At 54.9% G+C, this 16,705-nt stretch overlaps 1 protein-coding gene across 2 annotated transcripts; it reads left to right on the forward strand.

Moving 5' to 3' along the window:
- The first annotated feature begins 1,487 nt into the window (after positions 1–1,487).
- On the forward strand, positions 1,488–13,658 carry PAQR8 (progestin and adipoQ receptor family member 8). Of its 2 annotated transcripts, none has more exons than XM_084514256.1 (2): positions 1,488–1,955; positions 9,400–13,658. In XM_084514256.1, the coding sequence occupies exons 1-2, from the start codon at positions 1,503–1,505 to the stop codon at positions 10,498–10,500; spliced, it is 1,554 nt and encodes a 517-aa protein (XP_084370382.1). In that variant the 5' UTR covers positions 1,488–1,502; the 3' UTR covers positions 10,501–13,658. The 2 variants fall into 2 exon arrangements, with proteins under 2 accessions (XP_084370382.1, XP_084370383.1); XM_084514257.1 differs by lacking the exon at positions 1,488–1,955 and adding an exon at positions 6,463–8,803.
- Positions 13,659–16,705: the final 3,047 nt, after the last annotated feature.

Genomic DNA, 16,705 nt, shown 5'->3' on the forward strand with positions numbered 1-16,705 from the left:
ACGGTTTACACCCTGGAGAGATGGCTGGTGCAGTTCTACGTCCTCTGGGGCATTGCTGCTGCGCCATCAGGTCCTAGCCTTGTGGTGATAATTCACAGCAGCCAAAATAATGGCACGACCACTTTGCACCCTGCAAAAATAGGGTTTTTATTGCCCGGTAGTGAGGGTGTATGTGTGTTTGGGCAGGGAACAGAGGTGTACGGGGGCTGTTTGAGGGCACCAAGCCTGCTTGGCTCGTATCAGATGAGTGCCAAGGGCTGGGAGAGCGCAGGCTGGCACAGCTCAGCCTAAACCTGCTGGGAACAGCCTGCTGGGCAAACACAGCCACACCTGGGCTTCGCCTCAGAGTGAACCAGGTGATTCACTGCAGGGTGTGAAATACCAAAAGCAGGGGGAGCGCTGAGCAGCACCGCTGGGCAGGTCCCTGCCGCCTGGGAGCAGGTCACACAGGGCGAGCAAACAAAATGCCCTGAAAGGTCTCGCTGCAAGCACCTGCCAAGCCTGGAAGATAAATGGGGGAGAAGTCTGTTGGTGGAGAAGAAACCTGGCAGGGCCTCAATGCAGGCATTGCAGCAGGGATGTCCTGTATGCTGTCCCCTTTACCCTGCCCTGCTTGGTCCTGACCACCTGGGCTTGTGTGAGGTGTTCCTCAGCATTGAGTTGGGTCAGCATTGGGACTGACGCTGTTTAATGTCTTTTTCGGTGACATGGGCAGTGGGATTGAGTGCTCCCTTGGCATATTTGGCAATGACACCAAGCTGTGTGGTGTGGTTGGCACACTGCAGGGAAGGGATGAGATCCAGAGGGACCTGGACAGGCCTGCGAGGTGGGCCTGTGCCAACCTCATGAGGTTCTACAAGGCCAAAGGCAAGGTCCTGCAGATGGGCTGGGGCAATCCCAAACCCAAACACAGGTTGGGTGGAGAATGGATGGAGAGCAGCCCTGAGGAGAAGGACCCGAGGGTGCTGGTTGATGAGGGAGGGGATTCTCCCCCTCTGCTCCAGGCCCAGCACCAGGAGGACGTGGAGCTGCTGGAGAGGGCCCAGAGGAGGCCCCGAGGAGGAGCAGAGGCTGGAGCCCCTCTGCTCTGGAGCCATCTGAGGGAGCTGGGGGTGTTGGGCCTGGGGAGGAGAAGGCTCCGGGGAGACCTCCCAGCGGCCTGCCCGGGCCTGAGGGGCTGCAGGAGAGTTGGGGAGGGACTCGGGCTCAGGGGTAGGGACAGGACAAGGGGTGGTGGCTCTAAACTCAAAGAGGGGAGCTCTAGATCAGGCATTAGGGAGAAATTTATCACTATGAGGGCAGTGAGGCCCTTGTGCAGGCTGCCCCGAGGAGCTGTGGGTGCCCCATCCCTGGCAGTGCCCAAGGTCAGGCTGGATGGGGCTGGGGGCAGCCTGGGCTGGGGGTCATGCCCATGGCAGGGGGTTCAAACTCGATGATCTTTAAGGTCCGTGCCAGCCCCAACCATCCTGTGCTTCCATGGTTGTGCGGGAAATGATGCAAAGATGGGTGGAAGAGGAAGAGCAGCGCCGTGCCCACCACCCCCCACCCTGCAGCTTCACAGAACAGCCGGGGAGGAAGGAAGGAAGCAGCAGTCGGTGTTTTACGGTGGGAAATGCTTAAAAAATTCAGGAAAGAAGCAGGAGATGTCTCTGAAGAGCCCGGGAGCTGCTGCTCACATCCCCGAGCGAGGCAACGAGCCTGGAGCAGAGGAGGCTCCGGGGGAGCTCCCCCATGGCCGTCAGTACCCGCAGGGAGGTGCGGAGAGGCCGGAGCCGGGCTCTGCTCAGCGGTGCCCCCCAAATCTCCCCCCCCAGGACCCCAAATCCCACCATGTCCCCTCCTCCCATCGCTGTCCCCGCCCGCTGGGGACACCCCGGGGCGGAGCCCCGCATGCGCTCGGGGCCCGGCGGTGGCCGCGGTGGCCCCGGGGACGCGGAGCCGGCGGTGGAGGCGCGGTGAGTGCGGGTGGGGACACCTCGGGGACACCTCGGGGACACTTTCGGGGACACCTCGGGGCTGGCAGGGGTGGGGACAGGGAGCTGGGTTTTGCCCCGGTGCGGGCTGGGGCGCGGTGCTGAGCATCCCCCGCGGGTCCCCCCGCCCCGAGTGCGTCCCCGCGGGCGCATCCCTTGTGGGTGGCTCAGGGCAGGGGGAGCTGCCCCTGGTTTCCACCAGGTTTTGTGCTCCGAAATTGTGCCGAGTGCTGGTGCTGCTGCTCCGCCAGCGGTTTTGGAGAGCCTCGTGTGGGTTGTCCACGGTGGGGCTTTGGGACAGCCGAGTCCCCTGGGGACACCCAGCTGTGGTTTGTCCCCACGCTGCCACCCACCCTTTTCCTCCAAAATAACCCCAAATGTGCCAGCAAAGAGCTTGTTTCCCGCTCCCACTCCCCTACACCCTCCTGACCTCATCAATCACCTTCCTTTTACTGCCCACCTGGATTTTTTCCCCGGAGGAAACCACCGAGAGCATCTCGCTTTTTTTTTTTTTTTTTTTTTTTTCCCAGACCCCTTTCCCCTGCCCCTTTGGAGACCCCTCTTTGTGGGACTGCAGCTGGGCAACGATTCCTCCGTAATTCCCAAATCCCTCGACCCTGTGAAATTACCCTCTGTGCTATGGCTGCAGGTCGTGGGGGGAGTGCTGAACCCGAAGGGGTGGTGAGGATGAGGATGTGGGCACCGCCGCCCTGGCAGCGGTGGTAGAAAATGAGTGAAATCAGGAAAAGGTCGCGCAAAAGGGTGAAGGACGCGGGCGATGCTCTGCAGGAGTGGAAAGCAGGCTGCTGGGTCTGGTTTTGCTCCCTTCCAGGGCAGGGAGGGGACGTTGAGCTGTGAATTCCTGCAGCTCCCTCTCCCACCCTGAATTGGAGAGGGGACCGTGCACCGCACGCAGTTCCTAGAAAGGCACAGCCTGGCCAGGCCAAACCACAGGCTGCTGCTGCACGTTTCCTCCCCGTTCAGCACCCATGGGAGCCTCCTTTCTGCTTTGCTCCTCTTCATTTCCCCTCAAGCTGTGCCTGGAGGGAGGCTGGGTCCCTCTGGCACAGGGAGATGTGCACCCACGGGCTGAGCGAGCAGCCCCGAGCACAAAACGGGGCACAAAACGGGGCAGCGGCTGAGGACGCCTCACCTGCTTGTGCTCACAGCTCTTTACCTGCCTCCCCTGACTCATGCACCGGCTTAATATTTAGCTGCCGACGCACTTTATACTCTCTACTCCAAGGGTCAGACCAATATTTGATTGCGGAGCTGTAAGAAAGTCCCCGAAGCAGTAAATTGCCCCAGGAGGCTGCAGGTTGTGGGGCCATGCCGTCCGTCCCTTGCCCTTCAGGCACAGTGCTTTGATTTTTTCCCTGCGAGTCTTTGGGACCGAGCAGGGATTTAATCATGCAGATTCCGCCCAGCATCCCGCATTTTGGGGGGGAAATCTGTCCTCTGATCCTTGCTTCTCATTGCTGAGGGCTTCGGAGCCCCCCCAAAGGGCAGTGCCACTCGTCCCAGAGCTCTGTCAGCCAAACAGGAGGATGGGGACAAGGACAAGGACGAGAGCTCGTGGCTCCAGGGGGTTGGCACGGAGCTGCAGGCTCTCCCCGGCAGCCCGCATGATTTATATACATTTTTTTCTCATGACCGAAGCTCTAAAACGTGCAGCCTTCAAAATGTTTGCAGGCAACAGGCAGCGGTGGATGACAGCGTGTTTGCAGCAGAGCCCGGAGGCTTTTGGGACATCCTGGCAAAGCTCCGGATCCCCCAAAAATGCGCAGCTGGTTTGCTTTGGGTTTCTCTGCCTCCAGGCAGGTGGTTTTGGGGCTGTCCCACCAGCAAATGGATCTGAGCGAGGAGGGATTTGGTGGTTTGCTGAGGTTGGCACCGAAAGGTTTGTCCCATCAGCGGTGCTGGGGCTGTCACCTGGGCTCCTGGGGCTGTAGGGATCAGGACAGTGACCCCATATGCGGGCAAACTGGCCCCAGAGATGCTGTGTGCACAGAGCTGCGCAGGGATGGAAGGGAAGCGCCCCGTATCCCACGGACATCACGGGAGGAAAATCAGGATGTGAAAGCAGGATGCAGCTGAAACAAATCCCAGCTCCCTTTTCAGCCCGCGGGGAGAGGAACGGGCATTTCTGTGGCACCATTCATCTCCTTCCAGCGCTGGCATCCGCAGCAGGGCAGGTCACTCACCCCGCTCCATCAGTGGTCCCGGCACGACCGAAGGCAGCAGGCGGGGACGGATCTGGTGCTCGCTGGCAGGGGACAGCTCGCAGCCACATACCTACACCCTCTTTGCCCCAAAACAGGGCGGATTTACCCCAATCCCATTCACAAGGCTGGACCGAAACCACATTGGGAGCGTGCTAACACTTCAGCAACCTGACAAACGCAGGTCCTTGATGGGGAACGTGCCTATATCTGGTATTAATACCAGATATTAACACATTTAAATACCAAACATTAACAGTTTTGCATCTACCGAGTTTCACAGTTGGGTTTCTTCTCCTTCTAATTTTTTTTAATTCCCACGTCGCATGCATCAGCTGCATTATCAATGCAATCAATGCAATCCAATAATTAGCAATATCAACGAAGCAGAGACCCGGCGCTGCAAAAATCAGAGCCCTGCACGCAATGGAAAATTTTCACAAGGTTGCCTTGCTTCGTAGCAGAATTGAAGTTATTTGTAGGCTTCCCCTTCAAGGTCTTCAGTAAATCACGTCCCTAAGGCACAGGGTTTAGTGATGGGACTCAGCAGGTCAGGTTGGGTAGGGTCTTGATGGTGGGGTTTTGTGAGACCCCCCTGCAGCCCCGAGCTCAGCTCCAGGCCCAGCCCCAGGAGGACGTGGAGCTGCTGGAGAGGGCCCAGAGGAGGCCCCGAGGAGGAGCAGAGGCTGGAGCCCCTCTGCTCTGGAGCCATCTGAGGGAGCTGGGGGTGTTGGGCCTGGGGAGGAGAAGGCTCCGGGGAGACCTCCCAGCGGCCTGCCCGGGCCTGAGGGGCTGCAGGAGAGCTGGGGAGGGACTCTGGGTTAGGGGTAGGGACAGGACAAGGGGTGGTGGCTCTAAACTCAAAGAGGGGAGGCTTAGATCAGATATTAAGGAGAAATTTGTCACGATGAGGGTGTTGAGGCCCTGGCACAGGCTGCCCTGAGGAGCTGTGGGTGCCCCATCCCTGGGGGTGCCCAAGGCCAGGCTGGATGGGGCTGGGGGCAGCCTGGGCTGGGGGCAGGGGACTGGAACCAGATGTCCATTTCACAGTCCTGTAATTCTATGACTTGATGATTTGAAAGGTCTTTTCCAACCTAGGTGGTGCTGTGGTTCTACCTCAGCTGTTTTCCTTCCAGACCCGGGCAGCCCCTGTTGGGTGAGCCCTTGTAGCACGACCTTTGGGCTGATGTGGGTGTAAGGGGGCACGCAAGCAGGTCAAGAAAAATGAAATATTCCCTGCCGTGTTCTGTTATGTAGCCCCAGCACTGCCTGGTGCATCAGAGCAGTGCTTCAAGAGCACAATATCTCGTTCTCCTTAGGCAGGTGGGGATTTCTGTCCTCATTTTATAGGCTTGGAGGTGGAAGCCCGCTGACAGGAGTCCCGAGCACCCGAGGTGGTGACACCCACCTAAATCCCAGTAACTCCCTCTGGGAATGGCATCAGAGGAAGGTTAGCACGGGCAGGTTTATGTGCCACCGAGGGAGGAAGCAGATAGTGCCAAGAGGACACAGGAATTCCTGCTGTGAGCCCTTGTAGGGTCTCCTCCTCATTTCTTGTCTCTGCTGGAGCCTCTCCAAAACACCAGGGACTCAGCATGGGACTGAGGATCTGGCATCCTGGTCCCAAAGTGGTCTTCCAAAGCGAGCCCCAAGCAAAGGGGAAATGCCCCAAGGTGGTGGGGGAGATGCCCCAAGGTGGTCGGGGAGATGTGGGTGCTTGGGGAGGACTGGGAGGGCTTTGGGGTGCAGCTTGCAGCCTGGGTGCATGGGCTGGGTGCAGTTTGCAGCCTCTCCCTGACCCCCTGCCAGCCCTGGGGGGGCGAGCAGAGCTGCTCTCTGCCGTCCTGCTGCAGCACAGGCTGCGGTTCCAGACTTAATCCCGTGTAGAAAGTGGTCAGAAGAAAAGCCCAGGGTCCAAAATGACCCGAGGTCCTTCCGAGGGGCCTCTGCTCGGCTCTTAGAAGAAAGGAATTCAGGAATTCATCACGTGCAGCTCTCCAAGCTGCCCTGTCATCCGCTGCTGCGAGATGCCTGCGGTTATTTTCATGCTGCCCACAACCACTTTTCTTTTAAAATTTAAATGCATTTATTAAAGACTTCCCCACAGCTAGGTTCCCCAGGCCTGCCTGCTTTGTGTACCAGGAGTTGCTGCCTTTCTGGAAGCAGATACACGCCCAATGCCTGCACACTGTTCTGCAAGTAAATATTATCACGCTGCTACAACCTCCCTTGCAGAGGGTTAACGCTGGGGCCAGGCTGGTGGGAAAATCAGCTGTACCCCGCAGGAAAATTTCTCATTCAAACCCTTCCATTAGCCTGTGAGCAAAAGAAGAAGAAAAAGCTCGGGTTTCCAATTACTTCGGAAGAAAGGGAGAGGAAAAATTGGAAGGGGATCGGTCCTCCTGGGTGCCGCGGCTCTCATTGTGGCTGCGATGATACAGCCTGGCCAGCGTCCACTCTCCTCCTTCCCTCCTGGCAGCTCCGGCCCCGAAACAAACGCCACTTGGTGGCTGGTAATTGGGAACAGCCAAAAGGACTGAATCCCCCCGGAGATGGGGGCGAGGACGGAATCGCAACGAGCCGCCCCGGGCGATGAATGTGGCTTTCAGCCGCGCCGCGACCGCCCCCGCCAAAGGGAAAGAATAAGGGCTCTGTGAAAGCAAAACAGCCAGTCCCGACCTTGGGGGTTCTTTTTATTTATTTATTTATTTGTTTGTATTATTATTATTCCCCTTCTTTTCTCCCTTCCCGAACGTTAAAGGCTGTGTGTCCATCACATGATCGCTGGAAGCTGCCAGCTTGCTCCTTCGTGTCACAAGCTTGGTTTAAAATAAGCGGCCAGCCGGATTCCTGCTTTCCTCGCCGTTTGATTTTCAGATGTGTTTTCCTGGGGTTTCGGGCTGTTCTTTTGAAAATCTCTGCACCACCCCCTGTACTGGTAAAACCTGGCGTTTTCCAGCTCCTTGAGCCTGCCTGGAAGAAGCCCTGCGCTGGCAGGGGGGTGAGCAGCGTGGAGCCTCCCCCTCGCTGAGCTCCAGGGCGATGCTCGCTGTATCTGAGATGAGAGACTGGGGCAAAATCCAAGCGTTAGCAAAATCCTGGCTCTGTACAAGCCAGAGCCAGCCTGTGCCTGGTGCAGCCGCTGCTGTCCCTCCCGTGCACTCGTCAGCATGCAAAGCAGGCACGCCGCCGTGGTGGAAAACACGCCGTGAGCCCCGTGTCGGCACGCATCCCTGCGCCCAGCCTCCATCGCCGTCTCCTGGTTGCCCTTGCTCCTTACAGCAGCCTGCAGCGTGTTGCTGCTCCTCTGCAGGAGGTGAATGTCCTGACCCTGCTCTGTTGTGCTTCGTTTGGCCCATCCGTGCAGTGTCTGAGCTGGTTTTCTGGGTCCTGGGGTCAGCACTAGCAAAGCTGGGGGGCTTTGGGAGCCCTTTCTCCTCGTGTTTTGTCACCGTGAGCCCCATCACCAGTTTTGGTGGAGCTCAGGACACCCAAAGCACCACAGGGTTCATACTCTCACCTTCCCACAGGACATCCAGACCAGGAAGCCAAATACTGTCTCAGTAGAGGCACAACCATAAAACCTCCCTGCAATTCCCACCGCATCGTGCTCAGCCTCAAGCCAAGCTCTGGCCACATCATCCCAAGAGACACGGGGCAACAGAGTGGGGATATGACAGTGCCACATAGCCACGGATGGTCCTGCCTGGACTTCGCCTGATCCTGAAGCTGAAGTCAATAATAAGATGGATGAATGAGTTTTTTCTGTTTCCTTCAGTTATCGGGAGCCAGAACAGACTGGCTCAGGTGAACATACCTACATTAGAAGTGTGGAGAGGGAACGTTGTCCCTTTTTCATGCCATCCCCTTGTAGGAACGCTTCAGAGTCCACATTTACCTTCCCAAATGTTGGCATGTACCCCCATGGGGGCACACAAGCTGCTGAACAAAGCGTGTGCCCCATCACGGATCCAGGCCTGCAGACCCTAAGGAGGGAACTACCATCCCTGTGACTGTGCACAGCGTCAAGCCCCAGCAAGGGCCCTGCCTTCAGTCTTGCACAACCGTGAAACTAAACTACCAGGCGTGGGCACCACCTTCCCTCCCACCTCCCGCAGCCAAAGCAGCTCCGTCCAAGTCAGCAGCCAGCTCGCCCGGTGGCACAGAAGGAAGCAAAACGTCCTGAAAGCTGCTAACGGAGAAAGCCTGGAAAGCAAAACGAGAGAATTGGCTGGAAAACGCTGTCACCGTTGGCTCCCATCTGCTAGAGGAAGTAACGTGAAAACAGTTGGTGTGGTGTCGGAGGGTTGCGAGGGGAAGTGGGACTGGCGAGCCAGCGCGTGGCTTGCTCTGACTTTTTGCTCTTGGTGCTGTCTCACCCCGGGACTGTGTGGCGGGTCCCGTCTCTCTGCTTTCGCTTCCTCTTGGTGGGTGACACCGGCCTCTGTGTCGCCTGCCTGCTCTGGGGCTCCCGTCGTGCACCCACTCTCTCTTCCTCTGCCTCGCCTCTTGCAGCGGATGCTACGGAAGAAAAATAAGACGTTACCCACGCTCGGGCAAAATACTCATTGCTGTTTACTTATTTGGGGCCAGCTCCGTGCCCTGCAGGTCGGTAAGGGTGTATGTAAGCGTAGGAGTCAGGCCCCGGTCCCACAAACACGCCTGTGGTGGCTGGGGAGGAGAACAGAGCCCGGTGGGGCTCCCATCAGCATCCAGTTCGGTTAAAGCGTGGTCATGTGTGATGAGTTCATTTTTTCAGTGCGATAGAAATGCCAGCGGGGAAGGGAAGCATCTCGGGTGGGAGAGGAACAGAGGGTACTAGGAGTGAACTCAGCGCTGTGAGGTTTGCTCGGGTGCAAAAGGGCGAGTTAATCCCATAGGTGAATCATTACACCCAGATTTCATCCCCGAGTGGTGTGTTTGGGGGAAAAGGGCTGACAAATCCCCTCCACAGGTGCTTTCTTGACATCTGAGTGCTTCTTGAAAGCCTGTATTTGCAGCTACTGCCTACTCCTAGACGTGCTCCAAGGCGGAGGAGGGACACGGCGGTGCCACCTTCCTCCACACTGAATTTAGGTGCCACATCAGGAGATACCCCTTGCCTCTAAGAGCAGGGTCAACATCTCCAGGGTTTATACCCCTGAGGAGAAATCCCCCACGCTTTCCTCCTGGTATTAACATTTCCTCCATCTCTTCTCCCGCAGGGCACGAGGACGACGTCCCCCAGAGCCGTGCTGCCGGGGGAGATGACGGCCATCCTGGAGCGCCTCAGCACGCTGTCCCTCAGCGGGCAGCAGCTCAGCCGCCTCCCCCGGCTGCTGGAGGACGGCCTTCCTAAAATGCCCTGCACCGTCCAAGAGGCCGAGGTGCCTCAGCTCTTTCGGGAGCCCTACATCCACGCCGGGTACCGTCCCACCGGCCAGGAGTGGCGGTACTACTTCCTCAGCCTTTTCCAGAAGCACAACGAGGTGGTCAACGTGTGGACTCACCTCCTGGCGGCGCTGGCCGTGCTGCTGAGGTTCAAGACGTTCGTGGAGGCCGAGCAGTTGCCCGTGGACGCGTGGTCCTTGCCTCTGTTCATCTTCGTCCTCTCCTCAGTCACCTACCTGACCTGCAGCCTCTTGGCCCACCTGCTGCAGTCCAAATCGGAGCTGTCCCACTACACCTTCTACTTCGTGGACTACGTCGGTGTCAGCATCTACCAGTACGGTAGCGCCCTGGCCCATTTCTACTACAGCTCTGACCAAGCCTGGTACGACAAGTTCTGGCTTTTCTTCCTCCCGGCCGCAGCTTTTTGCGGCTGGCTGTCCTGCGCCGGCTGCTGCTACGCCAAATACCGCTACCGACGGCCGTACCCCATCATGAGGAAGATGTGCCAAGTGATCCCAGCCGGGCTGGCCTTCGTCTTGGACATCAGCCCCGTGGCTCACCGGGTGGTGGTGTGTCACCTGGGGGGCTGCGAGGAAGACGCCGCTTGGTACCACACCTACCAGATCCTGTTTTTCCTCATCAGTGCTTATTTCTTCTCCTGCCCGGTCCCCGAGAAGTACTTCCCCGGCTCCTGCGATATCGTTGGCCATGCCCACCAGATCTTCCACACCTTCCTGGCCATCTGCACCCTCTCCCAGCTGGAGGCCATTTGCTTGGATTACAAGACCAGGCAGGAGATCTTCCTGAAGAGACACGGGCCCTTCTCCATCTATCTCTCCTGCGGCTCTTTTTTCGGCCTGGTGGCTTGCAGCGCCCTCACAGCCTACGTCCTGCGAGGCAGGATCAAGGCCAGCCTGGCGAAAAAGGACTCCTGAGGGGCGCGGAGGCCACGGGCACGACACCACCGGGGTGGTGCAAACCAAGGAAAGGGGCATAGCGTACTAGAGACGTAACTGGCTTGTTTGCCTAACACACTGTGACTAACCTGGACCTTGGACTTGGGTGGAGGGCTGGGTGCTGGATGTGTTTTCACGGCAGGGGCTGCCTTCTGCCCTATGGGGGGACAGAGAGGGATTAAGCCAGAACAAGGCACTTAACCAAGGATGCTGAAATAGGCAGAGGTTTCTTGTTCACTCTGGCAAACCTAGTTATCTAGCTGGGAGTTATCTAGCTGAACTTCAAGGAAGGTGGCCTGAGGGCTGTGAGGCCGTAGCGGGGTCTCACGAGGCAGTGGAGAACCCACCATGAGGCCCAGAGGTGCACGTGGTGACCTCTTTGTGTTTTGCTGTCTCTGAGAAGACCTGTTAGCATCAAAGGCAGTAACAAGGTTTCAGGAGGAGTCCACACTTGTAGGGTTTGGTTGCAAAGGGTATGGGTGGAACAGTGGCTGCAATAATCCTTCTCCTAGCTGGGCTAAGCCAGGTTCTCTCGACAACCTCCTTCTTGAGTATCTCAACGCCAGGTGGCATTAGCAAAGCATCTAGACCTGGACTTGACCTTCTTTAGGATGAACGGGGTCCGAACCTACGTGTCTGCCAGGCACTGGTGTAGGCTCAGCCACCTCTGACCCAGGTGGGGATGTCAGCTCATCTCCATCTCCTCCATCTGCATGGTTGCACCATTTTAGAACCACAGAGCAGCTGGAAAAGACCTTAAAGATCATCTGGTCCCAACCCCTTGCCATTTTGGCTGCCTCTGTGTGACAAGTTCGTGCATTCCTGCATTGACTGACCCCGTATCATCTGCCACAGGAGGCTGGCTGACTTCCAACACAGCCCACATGGTGTAGAAGTAACTTGGGTGTGATCAGTCTGATAGGGGAAAGGCTCCGGGCCCCGGGCCTCCAGCAGCCCTAGGATGGTCGTAGACAAAAGGGGATGAAAGTGAAGTGGATGTGAAGCCTTTGTTCCCCTCTTAATGGTTCTTTTTAGGATGCCAAGCGATCCTTGGTGGGCCTTGAAGCTGACAGTGAAGCTTCAAGGTTGCTCTTCTCTGACACATAGAGCTGTGGGTCGGGCATGTTTTTATCAGCACTGGATGAAGGTAGAGTGGCGAAAGGCAGGAGCAGGTTGACAGAATTAAGGTTCTTTGTAGTCTTTGGGATGGGTTTGTCCTTGGAACTTGGTGAGTTCCAGTTCAAGTGTGTAGGAAGGGTTGGTTTATGGTGTCCACAAGTAGACGAGTCTCTTCTGGGTTTGCTGGGGGGAATATCAGGTATGGAGCCGCATACCTGCACTGGAGTTGGTAGCACTTATAGGACTGATGCTGAGAGCCCTCGCAGGGACCTGTTCCATTCAGCCTAGACACCTCCTGTCCGACCCACTGCTCACTTCCCACACGAAACTCGGGGTCCTCCCAGCTGTACGCTGTGCAAGACCTGAAGCCTCAAATGCCCTGATATATTCAGGAGGTGCAGCTCTTTGCTGAAAGCCAGGGAGACTTGGGATCTACTCCAGCCAGGGATCTCTCTCACCGAATCCAAGGGCAGGCAAACAAATTGTGGTTGCTGGTCCTGAGCAGGCAGGGTTTGGGGTTGGGGATATGATTTATCATGACAAGCACTGATTCCTGCACTTGATCCGTTTTTTAACTATTGAGATGTGTTTATGTGTGTGTGTGCGTGCCTGCTTTAATATCCAGGAAGGCTTTGCCTGTGGCTTTTTTGTCTGCAGAGCTTCCTAGTTGTGTCCAGATGGGCTAAAACTGAAGGAGTGGGCACCGCTAGCAGCAAGCCGTGCTCTGCTCCTACCTGGTTATACCGGTACCAAAAGGCAGAGATCACCCGGGCGTTTCCTTCTCTAAGGCTTTGAAACTAGGTGAGATGTTCAGCCCCTGGCTAAGGAGGATGACTACAGTAAGGCCGCCCAGTTCACAGCGGGGTCGGAGGTGCCCCATGACTCTCCCAAGGCACTTCTGTCATCTGCCTGCTCCAGCAGAAGTGAAACTTCTCCTTGTGGGGCAACCGTTGTGTGGCAGCGGTGCTGTTTCCACATCCTCCCACGTTAGCCCTCAGCTGAGGCCACTCCTGGCCCCGTGGGGCCCTGCGCTCAGACCTGGAGCTGACCTCCCGGTCACTATGATGGGTTAATTTAGCAGGGAGCCGCCACACGGGTCGCTGCTGCTGTGAGGATGCGCCCTTGGTGTCACAGGGGGCTTGTCTCCACTGGAGCTTCCTCCATCCCTGTCTCCATCCTCCTCCTCTTCCTCCAACGAGATTATCTCTTTTGGGACTTCATCCTTGTGCCTTACACACCTGGTTACCTACCCGTGCAGGCTCCACACGCCGTGCCATTGATCTAGGGGAGAGCAGGGCTGCGTCCCGAGGGAGGAAAAGTGTCTCTGTGCTAAATGTTCAGCCCACCTGAGGGCCTGTCGGGGTCTTCTCCTTGGGCTCGCTGCTTGGAGCTCGCCTTCCTCCATCCTGGTGCTCCTAAGGAGGCACGGCTGGGAAGGGCAAAGAGGAGGCCACCAAAGGTTGATCACGAAGGGACCCAAGTCCTAACCCTCACCCTGAGTAATCTCCGCTCCTGAGATTGTTTTTTAGCAGCCTGGATCTTCAGAGATCCACTGAAAAGTCAGCCCAACATGCCTTACACCGTCACCTCCTGGGATTTACACTCTCTGCTGGTCCACTTTTACCGGGGACTGGCTTTGCCCGGTGTATAGGGCAGAAGGGGAGGATGGAGAGAGGTGCCTTCAACTTGCCTTAAACTTGCAGTTTTGCCCAGTGATTTGTGTAGCAGGGCAAGGACGGGTTCCTCATGTGCCTTGCAATTGACAGCTTTTACTGATGAGATTGTTTTTAAGCACTGTTTGTTACTAAACCGAAGTACAGAAGAGTTTGTATTTTTTTTTCCCCCCTGGGAAACAGGGAAGGATAAGGGTGTTAGATACTAACCATCCCCTTCCCGCCTCCCGTCTGCTGATGTCACATTGTTGGAAACATTGACAATATTTTAAGCTTTGTACTGTACTGATCATTATTTAAAAACCTAAAGAAAAGAAAAAAAAAAAAGAAAACTGTGAAAGTAAACCGATTGGTGTGGTGTGAAATTGCCAAACGCACAAAGGTTGTGAGTCACAGGGAAGAAACTTTGGCCTTACGGGAAGAGTGGGCAATAATAATAACAATAATTAACGCTGGGGTGTGATTTTATCCGTATATTTCAAAGCACCTTCCAGGTTTCATAGTAATTCTGTGATAATTACGCCCTGACACTGATTAGAGGGATTAAGTTCATAATCCACAAGAGTATTTGGGTGCTCAGTATTCCTTAATTTCTGCCAGAGGCGAGTACCTTAAGTGCTGTGGTCCTCTGCTCCAGGCCCAGCAGCCCCAGCTCTTTGCCCATACAGAAGCCCATCCTACAGCCTTTGACATCCCTGCCCAAATTCAGTGCCATCTGGGCTTTGGCTTTCCTAAATTCATCCCTGGATGCTCACCATACTCCTGCGTTCATCGCAGGAATACAGGAACCTGTCCCTGCTTTCACCCTCTGCGCGCTTCCCTTCCGTGTCAGAGTTTCACGTTGAGGTTTTGGGGATTTCTCCATACTACGGCACTTCCTCGCTTCTATGCAAACGCTGTGGGTGCCCCCGCTTAAACTTTGCTCTGTGGGTTTTAATATCCGTTTCTGGCATAGCTCTCCGAGCTATTTGCTTATCAACCTTGTCCATCGCTCCCTCGCAGGGGCTGGTAACTCTCCCTCACCTCTTATTCCTAGTTTCAAGCCCTCCTTACCATGTGCAATCTCATACATGCTTCATCCCTAAGATATACTCTCAATGATTCAGTCCCATAAAAAAAGATAAATTGCACTTTTTCCTTTTATTAGCACCATACGAATAATTCTAGCCATTATTTAAGACCATGTGCAGAGCAAGGCCTCCGTACCAGTATGTTTTCGCCCAGCAGAGGGCGAGATGTCTTCATCTGGAGCACCAAGAGGCCGCCCGTGCCACGAAAGCAGAGCCTTCAGGGCTCTCCAGACAAGCTGAGGAAAAAAATGCTGCCCTTCAAGCGGGCCCGCAGCCAGCCCTGCGAGGAGATGCATTGCTTTCCGAGCGAGGGATGTGCTTTGCAAAAGTCTCGCCCTCTGCGTAAGCGGCAGGGATTTTGCCAGATGCGTTAGGGCAAAGTTTTACGTTTCCATCAAGCAAAAACTGAAGAAGAACGGGACAAAATACCCAAAGAGGGCTCTTAACCTTTTCAACGAGAAGCAAAAATAGAGACTTTTGGTATGCTGAGAAGTTGCTTGGCAATGCTGTTTCAGGGAACATGTTCACTACATGCCCTTTACTCTTTGAGTTTACATATACAAATCCTTAATGGATGAAAAGCTAGATACGGTTATTAGCAAACGCATCTGCTTATCCCAAGCAGATGAAGTCAAATGCAAAAAAAAAAAAATAAAAGAGCTTCCGAGTCAGAGGAGCAAAGTATTTTATTCTGGTTATTTCCTGAGTCACCGGCCACAGAGGGGGTAATGTGAGGGAAGGTACAATTTTTAGTTCAGGCCCCAGGTGTTGCAGCAGATATTCTGAGTTGCCTCAGGAGAGGTCCTGTTACCCAAAGTCAGTCTTTGCCTGGTCTTATCCTTGCAGCTCTCTTGAAACATGGGTTAAGAGGCCAGCAGCTCTAAGTGGGATGTTTCCTCCTTTGCTCTGTTAAGCAGCTGTTGAAGATGGTCTTGGCAACTACGTCAGGAAAAGAATAATTCTCAGTGTTGTCTGCTTCTCCTGTGGACTCCAGAACAGAGAAGTAGAGCCTTCGCAGCCTGAAAATCAGGATTGAACAGACCTGAAATAAAGCATCAAGCTACCAGCTGGGCCTTAAGCTTTGCAGCTGTCCCCACTGATCTCTTTTTTGTTATCCTGTAGTTCTTTATTTTCTTCTGGTTGAAGGTAAGACATGCTCTCAATCAAAAACAGTTCCTTCAGATATGAAATATGAGATATCCTATCTCATATCTGATATGATATCCTATCTCATTTGTTAGCAGTATCCTAACACACCTCTATCAAATACTTGTCTATTGAGGGCCAGTAGATGAGGTGGAAGAAAGACGACTATCACATTTCACCCTGCTGCCAACAAGCCTATGCTTCCAAGTGTTTTCTAACAGACCCATTGGAAGCAGCCCTCAGATCTTTCGGACCACAGATGGGGTGTGCTGAAACATTGTCCACTCGGGACTCGCAGGTCAGACTTTTTGTTACCATGACAGGGGTGTAAGTACACATACCAGCACAGCCTTTGCTCCAAAATATACGAGCTTTAAGTAGATAAGAGCTAGGAAATCTTGCTATAGGAAACACTGATCCTTTTCCTTTTTAGGAGAAGCACTGTAGGGATGTAGGAGGCTAGAGGCTTGCCTTAACCTTTGCAATTCTGAGTCGCCTGTAACAGAAGCAGATGGGTGTCAAAGATGCAGCTGAATCAAGATGTTCTCAGTTCAATTCTTTATTCCCCATTTCTCCCCTCTCCTGCTTTGTTGTCACTATTTCTAACAAAGTATTCACTTCTGCCATGGCTTTGCTCAGTTGTCATTTCTTCATTCCCATCTCCCCTGAGTGTTTACTCAGGGGGAATGTACTCGGGGGGACTAAAGTGTCCTAATCCTCTCCCTGCTCATGTCTAGAGCCTCAAATCCCCCTTTGTGATGGCCTCTCTTTGCTTTAGTCCCCCTCCCATGCAAAGTGGGGGACAACACCAGGAGAAATTGGAGAGACGCCTGGGTCTCAGCACCCTCATCCGAGTCCATAGCCACGCTGGCTGCTTGCTGTCTCTGACCCTGTTCTTTCAGCCCTGCTTGGCCTTCAGTCTATTATTTTCCTTTCCAGGCTCATCAGACCCATTCTTTATCTCTCACTGCCTGCTTTTCTTCCCTCTCCCACAGCACGCTCAGACTGCGTTCCTCTCCGCTTGACTTCTGCTTACAAAACTCCCTGATCCCACTGCCTGCCCTTGAATCGCAGCCTGGTCTGCCTTGGACACCGATGATAGACACCAAGGAAAAGAAATATCAAAAAATAATAATAATCCGTGGTGACTGATTTGGCTTTCTTTTTATCTGTTAC

This window comes from Aythya ferina, assembly GCF_964211825.1.
Source record: "Aythya ferina genome assembly, chromosome: 3".
NCBI classification, from domain to species: domain Eukaryota; kingdom Metazoa; phylum Chordata; class Aves; order Anseriformes; family Anatidae; genus Aythya; species Aythya ferina.